The sequence below is a fragment of the Austrofundulus limnaeus genome, unplaced genomic scaffold (assembly GCF_001266775.1).
Source record: "Austrofundulus limnaeus strain Quisiro unplaced genomic scaffold, Austrofundulus_limnaeus-1.0 Scaffold285, whole genome shotgun sequence".
Taxonomy (NCBI): Eukaryota; Metazoa; Chordata; class Actinopteri; order Cyprinodontiformes; family Rivulidae; genus Austrofundulus; species Austrofundulus limnaeus.
Genome location: NW_013952687.1, coordinates 107,481 through 134,659, shown reverse-complemented (window position 1 = coordinate 134,659; position 27,179 = coordinate 107,481). Strand labels below are relative to the sequence as shown.

Sequence of the window (27,179 nt, the reverse complement as noted above, 5' to 3'; positions counted from 1 at the left end):
CATTTAGCTATAATCATTTCTTTTCATGTCTAAAAGAAGGCTTGTATAATATATATAATATACACTCGTGTATGAATATTATTATCATAACAATGCAAGTGTAATTTGATTTTCTTTTTTTAATTGAAGTGTGTTTTGTCAACAATCTTTAGGTTTTGTGAAGAATTATTTTTTGTATTTATTTATAATCATTCGTTAAGATCCCCATTATCTGCAGTAAAACTACACCTATTCGTACTGGGGTCCTACAGAATTAAATTTACAATAAAAAAATGTAAAAGATAAAATATGAATTTCCCTTAAATAAATTTGGAGATCGTTCACTTCCCCTTTACACAACCAATTATTCTTTCTACATTCTGTAAAGATATATTTATTTTGTCTGAATACACACCTACTTATATACACATACATATTTACATACATACAAACAAACATACCCACAAACTATTAGACAATGTTCCAACACATCGTACATGTCATGCAATAATATCACATATACTACATATTATATATATGTACACATAACATGTATAGATAGATGCATGGCTTAAAAGTAAAGTCATTTTATACACTACAAGTGTTATAGCTCTTTTGAAGCAAAATAAAACTGATAAATTGACTGAGCTAATAAACTGTTGAAGCACATACAACAGGTTTCTCCACAGCATTTAAATGACACTGGTAAGATCCGCTCCCTGTCTCATGCTATATTTGTTAGTCAGTTTGTTTTCAGACGTAGCAGTAAAAGAGAGTTACACTTTGAGACAGCTGGTGCAACATATTTTGTTTATATAATGAACTTTGAGGTTATAAAACACGATGTCAACATGATGAGTCGTCTGAGTTAACACTTGAAACGGTAGCACCAACTTCTTCCCAAATGTGTTTCCACAGCACTACATCTGCTGGTCGGAGCTGCCGGTACCCCGCATCGCTGTCACCTTCTCCCTCCAGGAGGTGGAGGAGATTGAGAGAGACTGCGCCGTGTATCGCGGGCGCATGGAGAGGATTGCGAAGCACAGCGCGATCAGCAGGGAGGAGCAAGTAATGATGCAAATATAAGTAGTCATACCGCGTGTTACATTTCTGTGACGTTTTATTTAATCCCCCCCACCCTTACATGATCCATTATGGTGGGGCCTGCCTTGGGGCTTGTCCTTGCTGTAATACAGCCCTCTAATTTACATGGCCTGGGCTGTGTGTGCAGCTGGCATCTGTGACTGGCCAGGAAAGTGGGGAGAGAGAGGAGAGGTGAGCGACAGAGCAGGAGAATAAATCTTTGTTAATGATGATTTCTTGCCTGTCTGTTGTTAGGCCCTGCGAGCAGAGCAGGCCCGCCAGGAGCTGATCAATCAGGTCAGAGAGTCCGCAGCAAAAACCCTGGAGAGCATTCGAGGTTAGTGTCACACTTAAACACACAGAAACACGCTCACACTGTGAAAATGATATTTATATAGATCTTGATGTTCCTGCACCCCCCCACCCCCCACCCCCACCCAGCCGAGTGTACGTTCGACAAATGGTTTAACACTAATTACACTTTCTTGTTGTATCCAATAAGAACCTTCCTCCGCTCCCCTCTGGTGAGCAGAGAAGATGCACAGGGGCCAGTTGCATAGAAGAATTATTTGAACAGTTTCCATTACTATAGGCTGTGAAATTTAATTATCATTCACACGTGTTAGCAAACTCCTCACATCATTTCTTACTGCAGAAAATGGCAGTGAACGCTGGGAAAGGGGAGGTGATTGGATGGATGAGTGTTTGGTCTGATGCTCTGTGCACGTTTTGGCTTATTCGACTCGGTGGCAGATGGCGATGTTGTTTGGGTTGTGGTGCACGTGTTAGAGGAAGAGAGAGATGGGAGTTGTTGCACTGCTTTTTCTGTGTGGCGGGGTAAACAACCCTCTGTTATCTCCCTCACCTCCTGCAGGGCGCCAGGTGTCACTGCGTCTAGCTGAGGAGGCCAAGAAAAGGGAGCGCTTTGAAGAACTGAAACAGCACCTGGAACAGGAGCAAGAGGTAGTTAAAGAGTGGAAGCAACTTGTAAAAAGTGTGTGAGAAAATATTAAACAAGTGCGTCAGAGTAAAAAAAATATTAGGTAATTTTTAAAGAGGTGTTTATTAAAGTGTTTACCAGTAGTGTTGCAACTAATGATGATTAATCGGTCGATTATTTCTTTCGATTAGTCACAATTATTTCGGTCATCTATGCTTCGTGTGGGTACACCACCTCATCTGACCTGCTCATACCAGTGAATGTCACCCTGTTATCTAGTCTCTCTGCCTTAACATAAGTTTCCATAACAAATCAAAATAATGACCCATGAAACATGATTTTGAAACTTAAGTTTAAAAATCAATCAGATGTATTTTTAACATTAATACATGTAATCAACAAGCAACTGTACTCTATCAGTTTATCACTGTCAGTACACTGTCTTATGTCAATTAAACCACTTAACTGATTAGATATCTCCCAACTGAATTATTGACGTGCTCCAACCCACAGATTAACCATCTAATGTTTAGTGGAGGAGGTTTACTATGTGGAAAAAATGGTGGTATTCATGTAAGAACACTTGACGAAACCGGATTTCCTTGATTTACTACGGCACTTAACACATTATTTAACATGAACATAACAGAAATGCACTTAGAAAGCATCTTCCAAGACACAATGTTTTCTGGTAGGTAGACTAACAAAGTTATAGATCGTTAGCTACAACAGGAAGTGAAGACCTGACGCTCTAGCTAACTTGCTGAATGATAATCATGACTACAGCTTGGTTGCATTTCAGGTGTTCATGCATTCATTTGTCCATTGTGCTGCCATCAAATAACATCTCTGCTTGATAGAGTCTGCATTTTACTTCCAGTAAAATGTTGCCATTCTTTTAAAAGTTTTGGTCTTTTTTTGTTTGTTTTGTTCTGTCTTTCTGTTCCAACATTCTGTCATCTTCTTTTTTATCAAGTGTGCAGGTCAGTATGTTCTTCATTAGTAAAGAATGCAACCACATCAGACAATAGAAGCAATTCTGCCCCCAGCAGTTCCTGCATTGCAGTAACAAATTTACTTATTTATTATTTATTTATAAACTTTATTTTACCAGGAAGTCCCATTAAGATTAAAAACCTCTTTTCAAGGGAGACCTGGCCAAGACTGGCAGCAGCAGCAGCAAATGCAACACATAGTTTCACATCTTAAATCAAAATTAAAAACATCAAATAGAAAAATGTTAAAAGATTTAAATTAAAACAAATTAAAAACAACAAGTGCAAGTTATGGGGTCAGTTTCAAGACCTTTCAGTTTTGATTTAAAAGCACTCAGTGAAATTAACTCAGACGGTTTCCAGTCTTTCTGCAATGTATTCCATGTAGAAGGTGCAGAATGGATAAAAGCCTTTCTTCCCAATTCAGTCCAAGCAAATGGAACAGAAAGCATCAGAAAGTCTTGAGAGCAGATGGAGTAAGAGACAGTGCTTTTTTTTCAAAGTACAAATGTAGGAGGGAAGAAGTCCACATACTGTATATGAATGTATACCAATGGCAGAGCCTTCTGGTGGCCAGAGCAGTCCATTCTACCCTTGAGTACAACTCACAGTGATGTGTCAATGCCTTACAGTTAGTAATGAACCTCAAAGAGGCGTGATAAACAGTGTCAATCATTTGAAGACATTTAGCAGATGTGTTCATATACAAAATATCTCCATAATCCAACAGTGGTAAAAAGGTAGCCTCCACTAGTCACTTTTTCACATTAAAAGAAAAGCACAACTTATTTCTAAAATAAAAGCCTAGTTTTAGTCTGAGCCTCTTTACAAGTTTCTCCACATGGGGCTTAAAAGTAAGGGGGTCATCAATCAGTATTCCCAGATATTTATACACATGTACCTGCTCTATTTCAATTACATCAAGTGTGGTCACTGAAGGAATCGAAAGAGGCTTTTTTTCTGGCACTGGAAAACAACATAAGCTTTGTCTTGTTAGCGTTAAGGACAAGTTTCAGCTGAAGTAATGAATGTTGGATGGTATCGAACGCTTTCTACAATGATTCAATGGCCTGAACAAGCGTTGATCCACAGCAGTAACTGTATCATCAGCATAAACGTGCAAACCAGCATCTGACACATTTAGACCCAGATCATTAATATAAATAATGAATAAAAGAGGACCTAATACAGAATCCTGTGGTACCCGTTTATATACAGTGGCATGTTCTGAACAAAGACCATCATAATTTACACATTGAGATCTGTTATTGAGGTAGTTTGAGAACCAAGCCACTGCTTTCTCAGACAGAAGCTTAAGTTTTAAAATGTCATGGTCAACTGTGTCAAATGCTTTTGACAAATCAGTGAAAAGTGTTGCACAACATAGTTTCTTATCAAGTGTAAATGATAATTTACATGATTAAATAATACAAAGAGTCAACACAAAAATTCTGTGTCGACTTACTTTTTATAATAGGCATTGCTGATTACGTTGATTAATTGTTGCAGCCCTACTTATCAGTAAACAGTGTTTTAACTGCAGAGATTTTTAGATGACTTTTCCACCCGATGGCCACTGGGTTAATTTTGCAAAGTCTGTGTGTAACTTATATATTCTTTCAAACAGATCATAACCCTTCAACCTTACTAATTTGGTTCATTACAGAGCAGATCACATTGACTCAAATATCCCTGCTTTCTGCACATTGCCCATTTCAGACAGTTCTAACTCTTCTTTTGTAAACAATATAAAGGATGTTTAAAAATTCGTTTTGTAATTTTAATTATTTTTCCTAAGCTAAATGTAGTATTGTCTGTTCTGTATGTGTTTGGGTATTTTGGGATCAGTGGAGAAGTGCAGCCATGAAGAAGCAGGAGGAGGATGACTTCAGCTTTGCCAGAGAGCTAAGAGACAGAGAAAAGAGACTACAAGCCCTGGAGGAGCAGCTGGAGCAGAGAGCCAGGTTTGACAGCTTCTGAGTCGCAACAGTCCACATTCAGATTTGATTTGATATACAATATATGTTCAAAGTGCCTAGACAGAATTTTCCACAGTGTGGCATATGTTGGTGGATGGACCTATGCCACATTTTCGTACAGTTGGAATAAGCGGTGATTCCGCAGCGTGAGCAAATGCTATCAGAGTTTGAAATGCACGCAGAGAGCTGTTATTCAGTCTGACGACATGTTGGGGATCTGAGTGTGCCAACGCTGAAGAAAGCACCTGCCATCTGCAGCTTTTCAAACAGTTCACATCCTGCACTACTCCTGCTTGATGAAATCTTCCCAGAATTCAAGCTTTAATCATCTAATTTGTTTGGAATGTGCAAAAAAAAAGTCAGGATTTTTACAGGTCTAGTGAAGGTTTCATATTTTTCAAGCCTTAATAATTAGTCTTCCATTAAAAATGGCTGAGATCCTATTAAAACCTCACCCATAAGTACTTAAAGGAATGCATTTTGTCTTTTTCCTTTCATGCCAAAGTTTTTAACTCAGATCTGATGATGAAAAATGACCAAGCTGTTTTGGTCAAATCATGTAAAACAGAGGTCTCCAACCCTTGTGGCCCAATATCCTGGGTGCTTTAGATGTTTTCCTGCTTCAACACACCTGACTGAAATTAATGAGTCAGTGACAGGCTTCTGCTGAAATTTATTATAGCTAGAGTGCGTAATGGTGGACACAGCTAACCAAAATAACAGCTTTGCTAACATCTAAACCACTATACAAAATGTTTAGCTCTGCTAATGATAGAAAGCTAAATTGATTAAAAAATGGCAGAAGGTAAAACTAAACTGCTAATATTTAACATATTAACTTCTATTCTACCATGTGGCAACGAGAATAGTGTGAGGTTTTGTCTTAAACATACCTCTCTCTGGCGTTCAGATCCCATCTCTATTTCCCTTTCAGTCATGGTGCAGTTTTACAGTCAATAACTAAGCCAAACCTAAACGTGTAATGTGACAAACATAAGTCAGCACAACTCAAAATGCTTTATAGATCACAGATAAAAGAAATTAGAAAAACTGGAGAATGGGGAGCTACTACACTCTGCATTACATGCTGGGTAACAGCTGCCATGTCTTATGATAAAACCAGGAGGCGGAGCTACATCTGACAAGAAAAGGGGAGGGGGAAAAAGGCATTGAAAAGATACAGCATGTGAAACTGCATTTCTTATACTTAAACACTCTTAACACAAAAACAAAAATACTGTATATTTGTATGCCCCAGATTAAAGCAAAGATGTGTCTTCATTTTCGCTTTTTTAAATTTTGCAACAGTTTCTTTGACTGAATTATGTCCCAGCTTCAAAGGATGGTGGGAAGACAATTTTTTCTGACTTTTACAAAGATTTTCAGTGCAAATTTGAGTTTTTCTTGACAAATTCTTGATCAGTTTTTGTTCAAAATCTATATTAAAATCTCTGTTTTTGCCTGTAAACTGAAACCATGAGTCAGAGGAATCTGGAATGTAGTTAAGAGAGTGAACGTGAACATACATGTCCTCAGCTCAGGGATGGTGTCATTGTGTGGCACATGGCAGTGACCGTGTAATAAGGCTATATTTACAGCCCAGCTTTATTGAGATTGTCACTGCAGTATGTGAAAGTCAATATAATTGAATATATCAAGGATGTGGTGATGCATATTATAACATTTTAGCTGTAAAGAATATAAACAGTATTAATTTAGTGCATGTTAAGTCTGTTAATATTTATAAAATTATTGCAAATACTAAACCACTCATCAAGATTATAGTTCCTCTAGCTTTGCCCACCACTGAATTTAATTATTTGAATCGGCTGTGTTGAAACTGGGAAATGGCTAAAACTTGCTGAACAATGGGCCATGAGTACCATGGTTGGGGACTTCTGTTGTAAATTATGTTATGCTCAGAATAAGCTACCACCACACGAAATTTTAGGTCAGTATCTATAAAATTGACTGCGACATAATCATTCAGGTTTCCTCTGTCAATTAGCTGTAGTAAACATTTTCTTAAATTCTCTGAATGTTAATCATTTGTGTGTTGGAACAGAGAATCCTCTAAAACAGGCAGGATCGTGGCCCTTGAGGACCAGGATTGGACAAAACCTTCACCTGACATAATGCACATCTCCATTTTGATCTTGTATTGTAGGAAGGAGCTGATTGCTCAGTACAGCCGTTTGTCAGAGGAAGCAGCGCGCAGAGAGAGACAAGCCATGTGGAGAGTGCAGAGAATGAGACTCCACGAAGCCCGCACTCAGTTCTTCATGCTTGACAGGCAGAAAATTCAGGTTTGTGATGAATACACACACACAAGGCTGATAAACTTGGACAGCTAATCTTCCACCAAGCCTGATTTCATATCTTGTGATTTTTAAAGAAATTGATCTAAGTCACCAACATGTAGTATGTTCATCCTTTGCCCTTGCTGCACCATACTGCCAAGGTTTATGAAAATGATCTTTGTAGGTCTTATATTTTGCTGCTAAACAAGCTATTTTGAGTAATGAATAAGGCATTGTGTTTTATTCCATGTTTTATTTTCTTTAACTGAAGCTTGTGTGACTGCTTTGCAGGATTTACTGGAGAAATATCCACCAGGCCAGGAGAGATCTCCCATGGATGTGTTACCAGCTGCTCTCTCATCACAACAAACACTTGTAATAACCTGCTTATTCTGTTAATCACAATTTTATTTCTTTGCTATATGCTGTGTTAATGTATATCCTAGTAATGTTGGTAAATTATTGCTCCCTGTTTGCACACATTTCTCTCTTAGGAGCAGTCAGCTGAGACTCTAGCATCGAAAGCCGAGTCCCCAGCACAGGATCCATCCACAGTAAAGTCTTCTCTCATCTCCGAGGACATTGACATCAGTGACCTTCTGAAATCACCAAAGCCTGACAGTCAGCAAGTGGATAAAGCCCTAGAGGAGATTGGCTCTGACCTGCCTGAAGCCCGTCCTGCTTCACAACTTGTAGAATATGACTTCAGTGCCCCCTTTAGTCCGCACCAGGATATTGCTGGACAAGCCACAGTTCAGCCCAGACCTCGATGGGGACCACCAGTTCAGTCTGAGTTGACCCAAAACCCCATTTTATTTGGAAGAAGTGTTTGCAAACAACCTTTTATTCAGCAAGAAGATGAGAGTGTTGCATTTAAAAACTGTGATCAAAAGGAGGCTGTAACAAAACAAGATACTGGACAAGAATCTGTCATGTCTAAAATAGAAGGTGTGGCTGTGGTGGTGTCAACTCCCACAACAGCAGAAAATGTCACAGGTCAAAGTAAATATGAAAAACCAAGTTTTTCTGATGAAATAAAGCCAGCAGAAACAACAACTCAAGACTGCAGCTCAGTTGCTCGTGACAAACCTGATGATGTTTTTTTCTCTGATATTCAGAGTCCTGTCTCAACTGCCTGCATCAAGGTTGGAGGACTGGTTTCAGAGGTTTCTCAGCCCCCACTCAGCACCCATGTGCATTCCTCTGATGCTCACATAAAGGTTGGACAGTATGTGTCTGAGGTAACTGCTCCACTACCCTCCCCAAACATTCATGGGCACGCCTCCGACTCGCACTTCAAGTTAGGTGATTATGTTTCGGACGTTGATGATCTTACGCCGGCTTCTAGTCCTTACGGTCACTCTTCTGATACCCACATCAAAATTGGGACAAATATTTCTGATTTTATCCATCCAGTTCCTTCTCAAAACATCCACGGCCACGTCTCAGACGCTCACATCAAAGTCGGCGAGCTCGTCTCCGACGTAACGGTGCCTCTGCCGTCGCCGAGCGTTCACGGTCACAGCTCGGATTCTCACATAAAAGTCGGGGAGAACGTTTCAGACTTTGTCTCGCCACGTCCCGCTCTCAGCAGCCACGGACACTCCTCTGATGCTAACATAAAAGTGGGCGAGTTTGTGTCCAACGTAGCTGAATCAAGACCACGTTGGAGCAAACATGGCCATGCCTCAGACTGCATCCTCCAGCCAGGGTGTGTGGTGTCCGGAACAGAACCGCCCTCATCCGCTTTGCCCGGAAGCTCATACGGACACTCCTCAGACTCGACGTTAGGTGTTGGATGTGTAGTCCAAGGAGATGAGCCCAAGCGTTCTCCCTTACCTGGCAGCACCCACGGTCACTCGTCAGACTCACATTTAGGCATCGGGTGCGTTGTTTCTACAGCTGAACCGCTCCCATCACCACTGCCGGGCAGCAGCTATGGTCATTCATCTGATTCAGCTATGGGAGTTGGATGTGTGGTGTTGGGGTCAGAGCCGCCACCCTCTGCTTTACCAGGCAGCTCTTACGGTCACTCCTCTGATTCTACATTAGGAGTTGGGTGTGTGGTGAAAGGGAAAGACGGTCCAAATCAAAAGAGAGCAGATGAGAACGGCACAGGTACAAAACACTAACACTCCTACACCGCATATTGTTAGAAACCATCCTGATCAATGAGCTCGCTTTCTTTTAAACACATGAAATACTTTTATTTTACAATATAAATAATAAAATAAATAGATTAAAGAGCAGGAAAAAGCCAAGTTATAATAACTACACCTTTATTTAGCCTTACCTAATTGTCAGTTAACCTTGAAAGCATCATTAATTAAAAATGATTAATACTTAATAAGCTGTAAATTGATTACTGCTTTGCCTATAAAAACTAATTACTTCCAAAATCAACATACTCATTCATGCTTTAATAACTATAAATTAACTATTCTAAATACTGTGTGTACATGTCTGTACACACAATATATAGAATACTGTGTGTACATAGTATATGCTCATATAAATGTACTTTCACACCATGTGTTAGGCATGTATTAATAGCTAGACATTGTTTGAATTGATTAGGATTTCAATCTGATTTCCACAGGTGAAAAGGAACTTGAGGCCCTTCAGGGTTTTTCTACAATACTATTTTAAAAAACATAGTTTTCACTTTATAAGGTTCAAAAAAAGACTTAACTTAAAGCAGTTGTCTTAATTATTGATGCATTTCAGCATTAGCAGGTACTCAATTCAAATGTTCTCTAACTATTAAAATGTACCTAACACATGATGTAAAGTACATTTACACGAGTATTTACTTACATGTACACGCACAGTTTATATAGACTAGTTAATTCATGAGTTATAAGCATGAATAAACTATGTTTGTTTTGGAAGTGATTAGCCTTCGTTGGTAAAGCATTAATACGTGTTAATTTACAGATCATTAAATATGAATCATCCCTAATTTATGATGTTTTTCAAGGTTAATTAAACATTTAGTAAAGTTTAAGTAAGGCTAAATATGGTAGTTAATAAATTTTGTCCAAGAATAAAAGTAAATGAGAAGTGAAAAAGTGAATAGAAAACTAAGTTTTATGTGTTTCATTCTATACTTTTACTTGAAAATGCCTCATTAACATTTTTCAAACAAGTTCCTGCTTATTTTTTAATCCAAAAGTGAAGCTTTTCACTGTAATATTTTTTAACAAGACTCACGAGTTTACAGCTGCCATTGCATCAAAATGTCACTATCAAATGAAAATTTAATTTATTTTTCCTATAAATATTAAAAGCTGTATTTTTATGTTCCTCTGCAGGTTTTATGTCAAACAGCTTCCTTGAGCAGAATATTGAGGGGTCGGGGACCTGGATGTCTGGTTTAGCTTTGTCTCCTGAAGAAAAATCAGAACAGGAATACCTCCTGGCTTTATCTGCCCAGTACCAAGTGGAGCACTACGAAGACTGCTACAACCTGATGGGTCAGTGAAAAAAAGTAATAATGGCTCTAACCTAACAGCCCTTTACAGGATTTATGTGAACAGGTGATGCAGAAGTTTTGTACCTAATAAAACTGAGCAGTCGGCTTTGATTCAACACATCTTGTAGCTGCTGTAAGGAGACGATAAAAAGGATCATTAAAGTAGAGCCACCTTTATTCTCCCAGTGGAGCAATGTTCCTTAAACAACCAGGTGCTGTTGTGCCGAAACAAAACATTTATACAAGAAGTTAAATCATGTAATATTACAAGTAAAGCGATGAAAATGAATGCAGCTGGATAACCGAAGTTAGAATCTAACACTTAAAGGTACTCATCGCAACATCAGGAAGACCGTAAAAAATAAAATAAAAAATCAAAACAAATCTGTAGATTATTTTCTTACAATGTTACTTCATGTGTCCTTAAACTAAAACATTTTCACAAAATTCTGTGCATGACTGCCAGCTACCACATGTGTTTGTTCACCTGTGGAAACAGCCGAAGAGACTGAAAGTAGGTTAACGATGGAGATATCTGTGGAAGAGCCACCTGAGAGCTTGGATTAGTGTCTTATTCGTTGTTTTTAGCAGTTTATAACACTTACGCCTCAAACTAACTGTCATCTTAGAGATTCTACACTTAATTCTTGCATATTTGTTTATCAACACAGACTACGACCAGCCTAATGTAGGTCAGTCATGTGACTCAAGCTTCCATTTTTTTGGCAGAACCGAGTTCTTTGTTTACAATTAGTGTACAGTACACATATTTCAGAACTACATATCAGTATATCTACTGAAAAAAAATCTTTCAAACTGTACCATTTGATAAAGTTCTGGACGAACTTTTTGCTGTTTTAATAATAATAATAATAATAATAATAATAATAATAATAATAATAATAATAATAATAATAATAATAATAATAATAATAATAATGCATTTTTATTTAAGAAGCACCTTCAGGACACTCAAAGACTGTACAGCAAGAAACATAAGTCACTGAAAAATTGTGTCAAAATTATTGTAAAGATAAGAACAAAAATAATACATTAAAATAGAAATGACACCAAATGAAGTTAAGAGGGATAGGCCAGTTTTATTTTACAAGTTGCAATAAGTGCAATTAATTAAAATTCATCTACAAGCTACATGTTTACTATTTTATCACATTAATTGTATTTGTCTCTAAAAACAAACCTAAAGCGAATTTTAAAATGGTATTTTTGAAGCAATATTTACACAAGATTGACCATTTTGAAAGTTTTGTAACAGTTATTAACCTACTGCTCTAGAAATTATGTTTTTAGCCTCTTTTTAAGGGTTATTGTCCTTAATTGAAATGCAAATAAATCTGGGATGAAACTATCAAAAAATGACATATCTGTTCTGTAATATTTTTATATAAATTAAAACAAGCTGTTATACATTATCAGGAGTGTTTCTAGTCCATGGTGTGGAATATTTACTTCACGTGAATAAATAGCAGTAATAGTTTACAAAAAACTAATTTGTGTTTGGCTGGTGAGGAGGAGGGGGTATCATGGCTCGTTAGATTCGAACCCTGTCTTTTTCACTCTGTAGTTCATCCATGCAGCGAGTATTCATGCATAAATCAATCAGCATCCAGCTCAACCAAATAAAACTTCCACACGACTGATTAAAGTCAGAAACCAGAATCATTTAGCCTGTGTTTTATAAAATGTAGACGGACAAAACAATTAGGCCAGCTTACTGCCCTAATCTTTCAAAATAAAATACATTTTTTTCAGTTTTATTACAGCAACTAACAAGTATTATTGGTTTTGCACCCCCCAAAATAAATAAATGCATACATAAATAAATAATAAACAGTTTTGAGTTTAAAATATAGATGTCTTGTTTTGATTGATAGTGTTCAACTGTTTTCGTTTTAAAATTGCTGTAGCCGTTATGTAAAGCAGCTCCCTGCAGTTCTGTGAGTGCCATTTCCACACCGACGTTCCTGACTGTCATCTTCCTCGCACACAGCCTCGTCGCCTGAGTGTCAGCTGCTGAAGCAGGTAACTCGGGGCCCCTGGGGCCTTCCCATGGACCCCACACTCCGCAGAGCAACAGACACCACAGCTGTCCGGCTCAGTGAGATGGTTTCCCTGCCTGTGCTGATGAAACACTCTGTCACGGCCCCTCTCATCACACAGTGAGTGTCTGTTGAAAAGAGCGCTGCGTGAGGAGATACTCGGTTTTGTGTGTTAGACACTTCTTTTCTCAGCACAATACTATATTTGAGTAAAAACACATTTTACTTATCTTGTTTTCTTCCACTTTAGGCCACTTAAGTTGCAGTTGGTGCATATTCTGCAGTTTTCATCTTTAGTTTACCTTATGGAAGTTTCTTTTTTTTAAATTAAACTCCATTATAGACTTGTTTTTGCCTTTGATTTAGCACAGCAGGTTGTTTAACCGTTTGTGTGGGTGTATGTTTTTTTCACACAGTGTGGTCAATTTATTTTTAGGTGTAGCTATTTTTTAAGGTTAGATTCTTCGTACCAGGTTCAGGTGTCAACACTTAAGTTTGTCTCTGCTCTCCTTTCATTCCCAGCGTGTCTTTGGTGAACAAGGCTGTGGTGGATTACTTCTTTGTGGAGTTAGGCGTGGAAAGACACTTTGAGGTGCTGCGTCACTTCCTGCTGATGGAGGACGGCGAGTTTGCACAGTCCCTCAGTGATCTGATCTTTGAGAAGGTGATGTCTTTTCACGATGCTGTCACTGTGCACATTCAGAAGGCCTTTATTCAAGTTTAGTGCACTCAGGAGGAAACACTGTTTTCAGTTTGTTCCTCCCATATTTATCACTTTTATTATGATCCTTGCAGCCTGAAATGATTGCATCACATTTTTATGAGGTCGATATTATAGATATAAAATTTTGAAGCTTTCATTGAAAAAATCTTCTTTAAATTTTTAATGAATATAAAATAATAGTTACAAGTAACATTTTAAAATATTGTACAAGATTTATAAAGTAATGATAAAAGGGGCGAACAACAGAAGTGTTTACATAACAAGGTGGGGTATTTTATAAAATTGACTTTTTTTGGGCTTTATATCATACTGTGTCATTCCCTAATCAAAAATATACCCAGGACTCATTCATGCACGTTTGAGAAATCCTTGAATATCCTGTGGTAGCCATGTGGAGCTGCCTAAATGCTTGCTGGTACAAAGCACTGCCTATTTACACAAAGCTCCTCCCTGGAGCTCTGTCCCCAGCCGAGCTCGCCCCTGTTCTTCAGAAAACGTATTTTCTGGATCCAAGCTGGGATCATTCGAGTAACCCCGGATTTACATAACTTGCGTTTCGTCTCCGCTGCGCAGGTCGCAGCTGCACCGTTTCAAGTCCAGTTTATACTACCTCTGCTCCGGTCCGACGGACGTGCAGGAAGCAGATCGCGCGATAAATTCAGTGATAAATGTGGAAGTCACAGCAAAAAATAATTCTGTCAAAGATGAACTCTAAACACAGCTGAAAACATTGACATAAAGGCTTTTGGTAGCTATGGTTGAAATTGTCCCGCTGTTGGCTTTATGAAACTTTTAATTTCAAAATAAAATCCACGTGTATCGTGTGTGTACACATATGCTTCATGCTACATGTTTCCATCTGCTTACCAAACAGAACAATACATTCTGACAGCATTTGTGTAGAAATATATCCGTGTATTTATTAATATAGCTGCAATTTCGACATTATTCCGACAAATTATTTTGCAGAATAGTGTCTTATTTTGAAAATACGGATGTTGTGCTCGTTTCTTTTCTTGTTGGTGCGACGTAATCTTTAAAAATTGACTCCGTCGTCTGGCAAAAATAGGATCTGTTCTAATTTTGACGGATCGCTGTCTGCTCACCGCTGCCCTGCACAGCCGTGCGCAGCCAGTGTAAACACTTTCATTGATTATAGTGGGTGCGTATTTGCTGCGGAGGTCGGAGCAGAGCGGAGACGGAACGCAAGTGATGTAAATTAGGGGTAAGGTTCAATGATATCCTGAGTTGCCATTTTCCAAAACCGATATAATATAATGGTGCTTTTCTTAAACAACAAAACACAAATCTCCTACCGAAGGTTGTAAACGGCATGAAGCATTGTTATGATGACGTGTGGAATAGGGAGTGTTGGAAATGGTAGGACATTCTTAAAGAGACAGAGGCCAATTTCAAGTTGTTTACATTAAAGGGATCCCTGATTAGTTGTAACATTAGACTTATTTTAATAAACATATATTTTAACTGTAAAATAAAGACTGTTAAAATACTGTAGGCTGTGTAGTTTTGTAAATTTTTAAAAATATATTTTTAACACAGACTGAGCCATTTTATTTACACACAAAGCATTCTGGGTAAATGATGACGTGGATAGGTCCTCGATGTGAGCGAGCTATATCCACCCTGAAGGTTAATCTTGGACAATATCTGACGATCGACTCTTTTAAATGAAACCAGAGAGCGTTGACAGAGAGGAGAAGGTAGAAATGACTCAGCCTGTAACTGAAAATATAGATGGAGGACAACAGAGCTGCTTCATGGAAGAAGAACCTCAGCTTAGCATGTTAGCCTTTGCGCTAGTGCTGACGCTATATTGCCTTATGCTGTATGTATTAGCTCAGTGCTAGCGTGACAAACAAGCTAAGCTGAGGTCCTCCGTCCATATTTTCAGTTGCAGGCTGAGTCATTTTTGTGTTCCTCTCTCTGTCATGTGGATGGAGGACATCAGTGATGAGAGGAGAATGTGTAGCGCTGAGCTAATACATATATATGGTGATAGCATCGGGGCTAACACTAAAGCTAACAGGCTAAGCTGAGGTTCTTCTTCCATGACACAGCTCTGTTGTCCTCCATCCACATTTTCAGTTACAGGCTGAGTCATTTCTACCTTCTCCTTTCTGTCAACGCTCTCTGAAAAATACATAATCTCTCCTTTAAAATAACATTTTTTTGTCAAAAATAAAAACATTAAATGAAATGTACAAAAAATTACATTAAAAAATGGACACAAGCTAAAATCCTGGTATTACTCCTCTGTTTACGACAGGATGGTTCAGAGCAACAAGTCCAGTCTCAAGAGAAACAAAAACATTGCCCTGCATTTGTTTTTTGTTTTTTTTGTTTGTTTGTTTTTACATTTAAAAGCATTTAAACGATTGAAACTTTGACTTTTTAACGCTGCTGTAAACCTTGAACCCAGAAACATAATTGATACTGTACAATCTGTTTTTGAGGTTTTGAGTGCACAGCTTTGAATCATCTTGAAATTCCTCAGTAAGGCTTAGTTAAAAACTGTCTATTCAGTTTGATCTGAAAACACCTGTTGTGTAATTTTATTCATGTTCATTTTTTAGCCTTTACGTTTTGTAGTTGGATCATTCTCATTGACTCGAGACAAATTGTCTTTGTGACATTTACAAAGACAACTGAGCAGTTAATTTAATCAGTCCCTTTTTTTGTGGCTTATGAAGTCAAGATCACACATGAAAAGAAGTACTGTAGGTTGAAGCCGTGTTAATAATTGGGAACCTTTTATATCTGATTTCACTGCCAGACTGAAGCTTCCTGTCACAAAATAACAAGCACAGCCTTCACTAACACCTCAGAGCTGTTCTGCAGAAACATTCATGTACATCTGTCTCTGGAGGCCCATGAGACAGAAGGTGTTGTTTATGCAGCCAAAGCACTAATTTCACTGATTGGCACACCTTCAGCCACACAGGAAGCTGATCCTGTAATCAACTGCCAGTTGTGCTTTTATAAACCAAACACTTTCTTAAGCTCCAACAGCATATTTATTAGTAAAAGGATCATGTTAGACTTATGTATTTTGATGTTTGTTTGTTTTTTTCCCTCAAAGATGGGCAGTGGCCAGACTCCAGGAGAGCTGCTGACCCCCCTGGTGCTGAACTCCATCCTCAGTAAGGCTTTGCAGTACAGCTTACACGGAGACACCCCTTTAGCTTCTAACTTCACCTTCGCACTCCGCTTCCTCCCGGAAACCTTCCACCCGCACGCCCCAGACTCCCTCAATTGTCTGGAGCTGCGCTACAAGGTGAGGACTTTTCAAGTTCACAGTAGTGCTCGTCTCGGCACGAGGAGCCGCTTAAATGTGACCGTCATTTTTGACAAATTGCTCTGCACGTATTTAGGATTGGGCAAAATCGTGTTGTGTGCAATTAATTTTCAGGTTAATATTTCACGGCAAAAATTAGCCATCTAAAAATCTGTTTTAAAACACTAGATCAGTGGTTCCCAACCTATTTTCCTCAAACCCTCCCTTTCTTACTTACAAGCCAGCGTGCTGATATACAGTCTAAACACCACAGAAAATTACTAGCATGATGTTAACCTCGCCAAAACATTTTATTGATTGTTTGCAACACAAAAATTAAGCTATACAGTTACAAAGATGTTTAATTTTGCAATAACAAACAACTTACCATGTTAGGCAACTTATTTAACTGTAAATGTAGAAGTTTTCCTAAATTTTTATTAGATATTTGCTTTGTTTAAAGTCAGTTTGGCGATTTTTACTTCTGGTTTCACACAACCCCCTTCAGAACAAAAGTAGAGCCCCTAGTGGATGGAGTCAATCCAACACCCCACCTCTACCAAAGATGCATAAAACTTATATCACTTTATCAAATAAAAGAATAATAATTACACGTTTTTATTTGCAAATCGAAAAACAATTAACAGAGTTATACAGAGTTTTAATTATTTAAATCGACTTGTTTTGTTGATTTTTATGTACAAACAATAAATTTGTATTTTCACAAGGCTATGGGCAGCCTCATGCTCTCTGACGCCTCCCCTGGGGGAACCGCTGTATTAAATTATAGTCTGAATTTTCTCAAAGTAAGTGAAATAATCTGCCACTTCAGTAAGTCTCAATTTATACAGCCTCTGCTCCGCTCCGGTCCGACAGAGAGTGTGGAGGAAGGAGATCGCACGATAAATTCAGTGATAAGTGTGGAAGTCACAGCAAAAAATAACTAATTCTGTGAAAGACAAACTCCAAACACAGCTGAAACATTGATATAAAGGCTTTTCATATCTGTGTTGAAACTGTCTCGCTGTCGGCTTTCTGAAACTTCTGATTTCAAAATAAAATCCATGTGTATCGTGTGTACACAAAGCTTCATGCTACGTTTCCATCTGCTTCCCAAACAGAACGATACATTCTGTCAGCATTTGTGTAGAAATATATCCGTATATTTATTAATATAGCTGCAATTTTGACATTTCGACAAATTATCCCTCCTAATAGTGTCTTATTTTGAAAATACAGATGTTGTGCTTGTTTCTTTTCCTGTTGGTGCGACGTAATCTTTAAAAACTGACTCCTGCGCAGCTCCAGCATCTGTCAAAAATAGGATCTGTTCTAATTTTGACGGATCGCCGTCCGCTCACTGCCGCCGTGCGCAGCCAGTGTAAACACTCTCATTGATTATAATGGGGGTGTATTTTCTGCGGAGGTCGGACCGGAGCGGAGCCGGAACACAAGTAGTGTAAATTGGGGGTAAGACATTTGCACTTTTTAAGACTTCTTGAAATAAGGACAATTTCCAGGCTTAGAAGATTAATAATCAAACACATCCTGCTCTATCTGTTTCAAAACAAGATCAAAAATACTTTTTAGCTGGACATAAGGTTGTAAGACTTGGTTAGATGGACAAAATTTGCAGTGTTTGCACTCGGTGAATAATACGATTAGTGATGCGGAGCGGGACTACCTTCCAAATCCCCGGTCCTCTATGCCAGACCACTCAGTGCTCTTCTCTTCTTCTAAACATAATAATGGATCACCTACTTCCTCATCAGAGTCCCCACTCTGACTCAGACTTAAGTTTTTTTTCCTCGATCTGTCTTTGAGCTTCCCTCCCATCTCTGAAAAGGTTCTAATTGGTTGATCTGTTGCTGCAGCTCCATGTTCAAAAATCACCTCATTGTTTTGATTCAAACGCAGTAAAACTGACTAAACACACTAAACTACACACTAACTAACAAAATCCAGAGGACTCAGTCAGAAAGGAGGTCGGGTCTTTTATGTTTGTTTGGTGGGGTTCGAGGTGAGACCAAAGGGTGAACTCTTTCACTGCCTCCCATAAGGACAAACTTCTTTTTTTTAATTGCTGTAAATAATTTATCATAACTCTGGTTTTACTTGGCCAATCAACACAATTTAAAGGTGTATAGTTTGAAGTCTCTACTTTTGACACAAATTGAAACAGATTCTCAGAGAGGTGGTATATTTCCCACTATAGCGATTTAAATCAGTCATGATGGGATGTGTCGGCTCGTCCAGGGAGTGCCACAAATAACCATGATGATGATTTTTTTTGGCCAATATTGCCCAACCCTACTCTTTTTACACATTTAACTAGTTCAGCATCACATTCCGATTGGACTTGTGTATTTGTGGTGACATGCAGAGAAACTGTCCTCTCTAATAATAATAATCTGCAGCTGCTGAATCTCCAACGTGTGCCTTTCCTTACCTCCTGCTTCTCCTTATCTTGAACACCGGCGTCACATGTTTTTGCTTCTTTATGTTGTTAATATTTTCCCACCTCCTTTTCCTCTTCCACCTCTACCCCTCATCTCTCACCTACACATCCCCCTCACAATCCTCTCACCTTCCTTATCAGCGTCTGCCGATTCACACCTTTCTCCCTTCTCCTCAAGTCAATTCATCACTCTCCTTCTACCTGTTTTTTTAACCCATCCTCTACTCCCATTCCACCTCCCTGTGATTTCTGTCCTCTTCACAAGATTTTCTCTCTATTTTACATCTTTGTTGTTTTTATTTACCTTTGCTTCACGTCTCCCCCCGCAGGTGGACTGGCCGCTGAATATCATCATCACAGACAGCTGCATGAACAAGTACAACCGCTTGTTTTCCTTCCTGCTGCAGCTCAAACACATGGTGTGGAGCCTCAGGGATGTTTGGTTTCACCTGAAGAGAACAGGTGAGGAGAAGGGGGGGCTGCTGATAAGACCTCAGCTCGGACTCCAGCTTACCTCGGAGAAGGCAGAGGAATGCATAATATTTATCCCTTTGTACGTTCACCGGTCATAAAATATTTATAGGGAGGAATGCTGGAATTCTTCTATGATTTATTTATACAAAACACAAATCGGGCCACTGGGATTGTTGTAAAGCGACGTGCTTCACTGGGTTTGAGATTATTGATCCATGACAGCTTTTGTACAGGTTATATTTTGGATCCACTAAAGAGACGGGAAAACAAAGCCACTTAATTAAAGTCCAAGTATTCCTTGAAGGACTGCATACACCATGTCACCATTCAAGCCAGAGATTTAACCTGATCTTTTATATGAAGAAGATAGAACTTTTAGTCATGTTGGTCAAACCTTGTAAATGTCTGTTAGCACTCAAAGTATGAGTTGGGAATAACTCTCAGCTACTACATTAAATTTTAGCTAGTTAACCTGGCATTTGCTCTTATTACTTTGAGTTTAATTAAAATCCATCCAGTGGTTTATGTTGGGTTAGGTATTCACAACCTCACTTCAATTAGATTTTTTTTCATTTATTTATTCATGATAACAAACAAAAGTAAAATCTGTATACATTAAAGAAAAACAAAACAAAAGGAAGCAGAGAGAAGAAAAAAATCTAATTACACTAACCATTTTCCCCCCAGAATAAATTCAAACAATAATAGTCGTTTTACAGACTCAAACCTTAAAATGAAAACAAAACCAGCATGAGGTCCTACTCATCTTTGATATGATATCAACCTAAATTTGATTTCAATTCTATATAGTTTTAAATGCGACAATATCAATTAAATAATAAAAAGTACACAAACAATTCATTAGAGTCCCTGTGGATAATTAATTTCTTGCCCAAATTAACACAAATTTTATACACCAACTTTTTTAAAGGGCCTATATTATGTGTTCCTCAGGCATATATTTAAATACTATACCATAATGAAGTATCTATGTCACCTTTAGCTGTTATTAAAATGCTGTTTTTATGTTTAAATAGAAAATAAACTTATCTTCTCATCACTTCCTCTTCTAAACACCTTGAAATTGGCCTCTTGTCTCTTTAAGAACCACCTTCAGCTTCTGTCCCACCCATTTCAGCGCGGGGTTATGGGGGGGTGGGGGGTTGCGCTATGATGCAGTTTACTTGGCATCTGAAAATGCATTCCCTCAAAGGTATTTTTAATCTGAAAAGAGCTTCACTGAGTGAGAACTAATGTTGAGAGCTCAGCAGACAGTTAACTTTCACTTTCACTTTCACCTGAGAGCCTGCAGGAGTCATGGGTGGGGTATGTGGGCAGTGGGGAGGGGGTGCGCTCTGCCATGAGAAAGTTCGGCTTAAAGACACGTCCCAGGGGCGTTTCTGGTACCAAAAGGCGTTTCTAGACCCCAGCTGTTGTTTTGCTCCTCAGCATGGCTTCCTAAAAACACTGCAGGATTTCTCATGTTTTTATTAGAGTATAACATTATAACATGATATAAAACTCAAAAAAGTTGATTTTACATGATATTGCCCCTTTTAAAAAATGTCTAAAAATAAAGCAGACTGCAATAATACACTTGTTCTAAATATGGAGTGAAAACATAAAAACATGACAAACTGGCCAGGGCATAGAATTGAATCTGAGGATTTTCTGAATTGGTATTGAATTGGATAAACATGTATTGCAACACATTGATGAATTGATATTTTTATGCACCCCTATATATATATTTTTTGCTAACGCTACAAACATTTGGATAAAGGCAAAAACTATTTTGTCTTCATTTTTGGTGGCAGGCGTTAATGATAAAAACTTAGGATACTACAACACACTTTAAATGTTTACATAGAAAAATGTAAACAAAGATCTAAAACAACCTATGATCATTTTTAAGTAAAAATAAAGCCGAGGTGAGTGTTACGACTTCTGAGTCAGCTTTCTTTTTTTTAAATACAAGATTAAAATCATTACGTCTGTGAGCAGCATTTTTTTCACCCCCACTCAGCACTAATTTTATCTCCATCTCTTTCCTGTGTCCCTCAGCGCTGGTGAGAGGTGCAGGTCGCTCGGTCCAGTTCCGCCAGCTGCAGCTGTACCGCCACGAGATGCAGCATTTTGTCAAAGTCATTCAGGGTTACATCGCCAACCAGATCCTCCAAGTGTCCTGGACCGAGTTCACAGCTAAGCTGGCTGCTGCCAACGACCTGGATGCCATTCACCGCACGCACGCCGACTACCTCAACAGAGCCATCTTTAGGTGAGAACTGGAACTGCAAGAGGGAGAATTTAGAGTTGCTGCCTTCTTAGTTCCTTTTATTTAACACCAAACCTACCCTTCCTCATCTCTTCTGTTTCCTTCACCAACATGTCTGTTCAGGTCTGCTCCGATCACCACCCTCTCCTCCCTCCTCCTCCTCTCTATCACTTCATCTAGATCCACCAACCTGTGGAGCAGAACCACATTTAACATCAGCCCTTCTACTTCTACCTTCAGACACATCACTGTATCTGACACACTTTTCACTTCTACTACAGTCTTTGCTAACTCCTCCTTCAGGACTAGCCCTACTCCATTTCCTTCTCTGTCCAAAACACGGTAAAACAGCTGAAACCTGGCTGCTGTGCTGCAAGCCTTGCTTCATTTCCACTTTTATTTGTTGGACACATTAAACATCTACCTTTTTTCTGCATTATGTCAGCCAGCTCTCTATCTCTGCCTGTCATTGTCCCTGCATTTAACATTGCCACCCTCAGTCCTCCGCTCTTAGCTTTCCTCCTCTCTCTCTGATTCCTGACACTTCTCTCTCCTCACAGTTTTTGATTAAGCGTAGCACCATTTCCACTAGCTTCCTGTTTGTCAACAGCATCGGTGGCAGCTGTTGTTAACCTGAGTCTTGACTGATTTAGTGTAATTTAGATAACCTCATGTTAGTTTTGCAAGAGTGTTTTACATTACATGTCCAAGAGCTATACTGCAAACTAAATGTTAAAACCCTAAACACAGCTTTGTACTGAATTTAAAACCGTTAGTGTCGTGTCTTGCAGAGGTCTGCTGACAGAGAAAGCTGCTCCGGTTATGAACATCATCCACAGCATCTTCAGCCTGATCCTCAAATTTCGGGCGCAGCTGATCTCTCAGCCGTGGGACAACCAGCAGGGGGAGGCAGTGCACCCCAGCTTTATTGCCATGCAGCAGTCGTACAACACCTTCAAGTATTACTCTCATTTTCTTTTTAAAGGTAAGACCACAGACCTTACAGTATAATCCAGCAAACACTTGATTCTAGAGATATAACTCTGACCTCTTCGTTTTAACTCGACTGTTTTACAATTAATCTGGTGTAGATCATTATGTCTCATTTAAAATAAGCAGTGTTTAAAGTATCTAATTGGCGTTTAGTGTCTGTGGACATTCACAGGAACAGAAAAAATATCACAATCTATAATTGTCCAAATAGGTAATTTAGTACTGTAAAAAAATATAATTTAATTCAATGTCTGAGCTAGTGCCATCATTACTGAAAGCTTTTTCTTAGGAAAAAAGCTGTGATGTGTACATTAGAGAAGAAAAAGTGCATGATTAGCAGCAAATAGTTTAAATGAAGTGAGGCTGAAATAATAACCTGCATCTTCTTTCTTGTGACAGTTGTTACTAAGCTGGTCAACAGAGGCTATCAGCCTCACCTTGAGGATTTTCTGCTCCGCATCAACTTCAACAACTACTACAAGGATTCCTAAGATGCAGGCTGGTCTGATGTTTCATGTGAGCAAAACGTTAGAAATTTGACATTTTGCTTATTTATTTAAGTTTATGTGAGCTCACCTCAGCTGTTGTAAGGCATAAAAGTGACTTTACAAACTGTTCAGGATCATGGTTTAAAGAATTAGTCTTGTTCCAAATAATAGACATCAACATGAATGAGATTGTTTTTAATGTAAATAAAAAAGCCAGTGTTTTGTTTATTAAAAGCTCTAAATGTTGACATTTCTGGTGTTTCTTTCAAAGCTCTGAGGTCATGGTAAGAAAGCACATTTACTCCAGTAAGAAATGATGTATTTATTTAAGACTGAACATTAGCATTAGTGGTTTTACAAAACCAGGACAAATCAAGCATAAAGCCTTTTGGATGGAAAAATTCTGACATTTGTAAAAAAGACACATAAGGAGAAAATACAATCCTTGGTGAAATATGGAAATATATTTTCTGCACAAGCCTTTTATTTTATTATTTACTTCCAAAGCAAAAATATATAAAGATTATGTAGCATGACTATATTAGGTGTGAATGAGCTGCAGCGGGTCACATCCAGAGGATTTATTTCTCGATGGGTAACATTTGAACAAATTTCATCAAGTGAGCCGTCAGACAGAAAACGGACTGCAGTTTAATCAAACACGGAGCAAAACTAAATAAATAATGCAGTGAAGATGTCAGAGCTTTACAGAGTTTATGACTGAAACGGCTCAATCATCACCTTCAGATACTCGATGAGCAAAAATCTGTACATCAGAGAGGTGTTTAGGTTTACTTGGTTCATGTGTTTAGTGTGACAGATGGCTTCAATTCTCAGAACTTTTTTCTAGCTTGATGTTTAGATTTACTTATTTGTTACCTACAATTGTCTCACCACCATTCTGCTCACCATCTATTAAACAGGAAGTAGGTAAAACCCCTCAGCGAAATGCTAAATATTTGTTTTTAAAGAATATGAAAAACTTGTCCTAAATAATCTTTAGACATTAGTGGACTGTATAAATGTAAACAAAAGTATTGTAGCGTTAGTCCATCATATTTACAGCAGATTAAAAACTGGTGTCGCAGCTAAAGTGGGATCAAACCTGAACTGCTTTAAGATGAAGAGGGAGAGAAGAATTTCACAGTCCACTCTTCTTTTAGCTCCTCTGGTGCTTCGGTTATCATTCATAAGTTACGTATGCGAAACATGCTTTTCCGAAAGTGCAATACCTGATTGGTCTTGCTTCATGCATTTCTGTAACATTTTAGTTCCTTTTCTTCTAATATTACGGCTGAGAGCTGGAAAAAAAGAGGCTTTAATCTTCTGTAAAGGGAGAGAGAGAGAGAATATGAGAATGGTGCATCATGTCTTCATGCACCGCTGTGGTATATTGCCAGTTTAAACATCATAAAGACACTTGGATGGAATCTATTTACACAGGATTCAGAGGAAACAAAACCCTAAGAAGTTTTTTTGTGGGGTTTGCGGTGAGGATGTATTCCACTTCTGCCTTGTTTTGTACCAGTAGATAGGACTTATGTCAGGTGAGGCATGATTAAGACAAGTTTTTAGGTTTGTAACCTCATTGTAAAAGTGCAAAGAGCAAAACTGTGTAGCTTCATACCTTCAGATTATACAGGGTAACCTACAGAAAACTGCCCTGCAGATCAAAGAAACTTCKAACCTTTCGTTGTCTTTACCTCTTTAGTTTCTTAATTTGAGCATCATGKACCATAAACAACCATTGTTCTAACCAAGATAGCAAACTTGGAAGTGCAATTATTATTATTATTTCCTTTTTTTACATTAGTAATCATGAAATAACCGTCCGAGTAAAATCATAAAAGCCTTACAAGTAAAACAAGGTATTACCTAAAAGAAAACACTTCAAACGATAACCTAAAATAGATGTAAACCTAAAGTGAAATGAAAGTTTCACTRCCTTCTCTTTGATGGCTGAGGATATAAAMCAGTCTAACTTCAGATGAGCATACCACCTAAAGTGGCACGCAAGGCAAAAACACAAAAACTGGACTTCCAATGATCAATGCTACATCGATCGTGGAATMAAAGCTGTAAATGCAACACACCAGTGAGATGGGTTTTTGTCATCATTTTGGTCAAGCGCTCCTCTGTTAACATCCTCTGCTTCGATCATATCAAAGTATAGAGATCTCACCATGTAGGGTCACTGGAGGAGAGTGGTGTTACATGAGTTAGAGTTAAGGGTCATGATGGGACTGTTATCCAGGGCAGAGGTGACAGTAGTGGCTCTGGTCTTGGTTTTTTTTAGGTGGGTGTCCTAATAAAAACTAGGCTTCAGACTCCAAGTCCTCCTGACCCTCTCCGGTGTTGGAGTTGCTCGTCTCAGGCTCCAGCAGCAGGAATTTGCCRTCATTGGTCAGAGGCATGTTCTTCATCAGCTTGGCCAGCGCCTCTGGATCCTTTGAAGAAACACAACAAATGTCTCCATCTGAGTGAGAACGTCTTCTTTACTTTGGTTTAACTTGTGAAAACACCTTTTGTCTTTGTGACATTTGGAGGTAAAGTGCTCCCTCTAGTGACCGATCTTTATTTCTACAGCAGGAATTTTCTCAATAAAGCTGCGTTATTTTTAATCCACTCATTAATAAAGACCCTCTAACATAATGCAGCTAATTTCCAATGATTTTAGGGTAAAATGTAATTTAAATATACCATATTATTATGAAATCAGATCACCCTTTGTTCTTGTTTAAAGAAATCTAATAAAACATCCAGCAACTGGTTTTAACTTTAAATGTGCAACATTAGATTTGTAATAAAGTGTTACCTTTTTAGCTTCTGTAATTTCTTTTGACAGGTTGATGGTGTAACAGATCTGCAAATAAAAACAAAAAGCGTGAGTTTACATCAACGAACACGTTTCCATTCTCTAAAAATAAAAGTTGAAAAAGCAACCTTTTCCCCCTCCGTGTTGCTCTCGAAGACGAAGGCGCTGAACGAAGGCTCTCCCTCCTCATTCCCGTCACTCCAGTCTCTCCCCTCAACTACAAATCCCATCAGCCTCCCATTCTCCTGGTGAGCTGCGAACTGACACACCTCGTCCAGCTGGAACTGAGACACGCCCACAGAATATTGACATGCAGTCAAAAATTAAACTAATAAAACCAGTTTGTCCATACTTACACTGATTCTTGTTACTTGAGTCTGTGGATCAATCAAACTGAAGAGGAAAAACAAATTTATTTTACTCTTTTGTGATAATAAGGTCCTGGGCCTCCTTTTGTTCACATTCAGATTTTACATTTTAACAGCCATCTTTTATAAAATATCATTGATAAAATAGTAAAAGTAACAGAATAAACAACAGGTTATATACTGTATTTTTCTACAGCTAATATCAATATGAACTAACTATTAGCTTCTAGCATTAAAGATTGTAAGTGGGATATTTAAAGTTTCTGTGGAAAGCGGCTATATGTTTGGGTAACAATCTGACAGATACAATGATGAGGAGGAAAGCCAGCTCAGAGCTTGGCAGGACGCTGTAATGGACAATAGACACACTCTCAACAGCTTCCTGGCTCAGCAGCAGCAGCAAGAGGCTAGCTTCACTGACAGGTTAAGGACATCCAGTGTCCCTGCTGCTATCACACTTTTTAAACACCCTCTAACC

General features: G+C 38.5%; 2 protein-coding genes across 2 annotated transcripts in view; one reads left to right on the top strand and one right to left on the bottom strand.

The window, feature by feature from the left end:
* Positions 1-23,766, top strand: part of tubgcp6 (tubulin gamma complex component 6) — a 36,912-nt gene extending 13,146 nt beyond the window's left edge. The window contains exons 11-25 of the mRNA XM_014021270.1: positions 898-1,047; positions 1,318-1,399; positions 1,937-2,025; positions 4,846-4,961; positions 7,144-7,282; positions 7,568-7,651; positions 7,771-9,394; positions 10,591-10,752; positions 12,763-12,931; positions 13,334-13,475; positions 16,636-16,830; positions 19,618-19,750; positions 21,827-22,040; positions 22,829-23,022; positions 23,430-23,766. Coding sequence (XP_013876724.1) covers positions 898-1,047; positions 1,318-1,399; positions 1,937-2,025; positions 4,846-4,961; positions 7,144-7,282; positions 7,568-7,651; positions 7,771-9,394; positions 10,591-10,752; positions 12,763-12,931; positions 13,334-13,475; positions 16,636-16,830; positions 19,618-19,750; positions 21,827-22,040; positions 22,829-23,022; positions 23,430-23,521 — 3,585 coding nt within the window. The 3' untranslated portion in view covers positions 23,522-23,766. The remainder of the gene's footprint in view (positions 1-897; positions 1,048-1,317; positions 1,400-1,936; positions 2,026-4,845; positions 4,962-7,143; positions 7,283-7,567; positions 7,652-7,770; positions 9,395-10,590; positions 10,753-12,762; positions 12,932-13,333; positions 13,476-16,635; positions 16,831-19,617; positions 19,751-21,826; positions 22,041-22,828; positions 23,023-23,429) is intronic.
* Positions 23,767-23,825: 59 nt separating this feature from the next.
* The window catches only part of appl2 (adaptor protein, phosphotyrosine interaction, PH domain and leucine zipper containing 2), a 25,374-nt gene continuing 22,020 nt past the window's right edge, over positions 23,826-27,179 (bottom strand). The window contains exons 18-21 of the mRNA XM_014021271.1: positions 26,690-26,726; positions 26,462-26,617; positions 26,334-26,381; positions 23,826-25,965 (exon numbers count right to left, since the gene is read on the bottom strand). Coding sequence (XP_013876725.1) covers positions 25,834-25,965; positions 26,334-26,381; positions 26,462-26,617; positions 26,690-26,726 — 373 coding nt within the window. The 3' untranslated portion in view covers positions 23,826-25,833. The remainder of the gene's footprint in view (positions 25,966-26,333; positions 26,382-26,461; positions 26,618-26,689; positions 26,727-27,179) is intronic.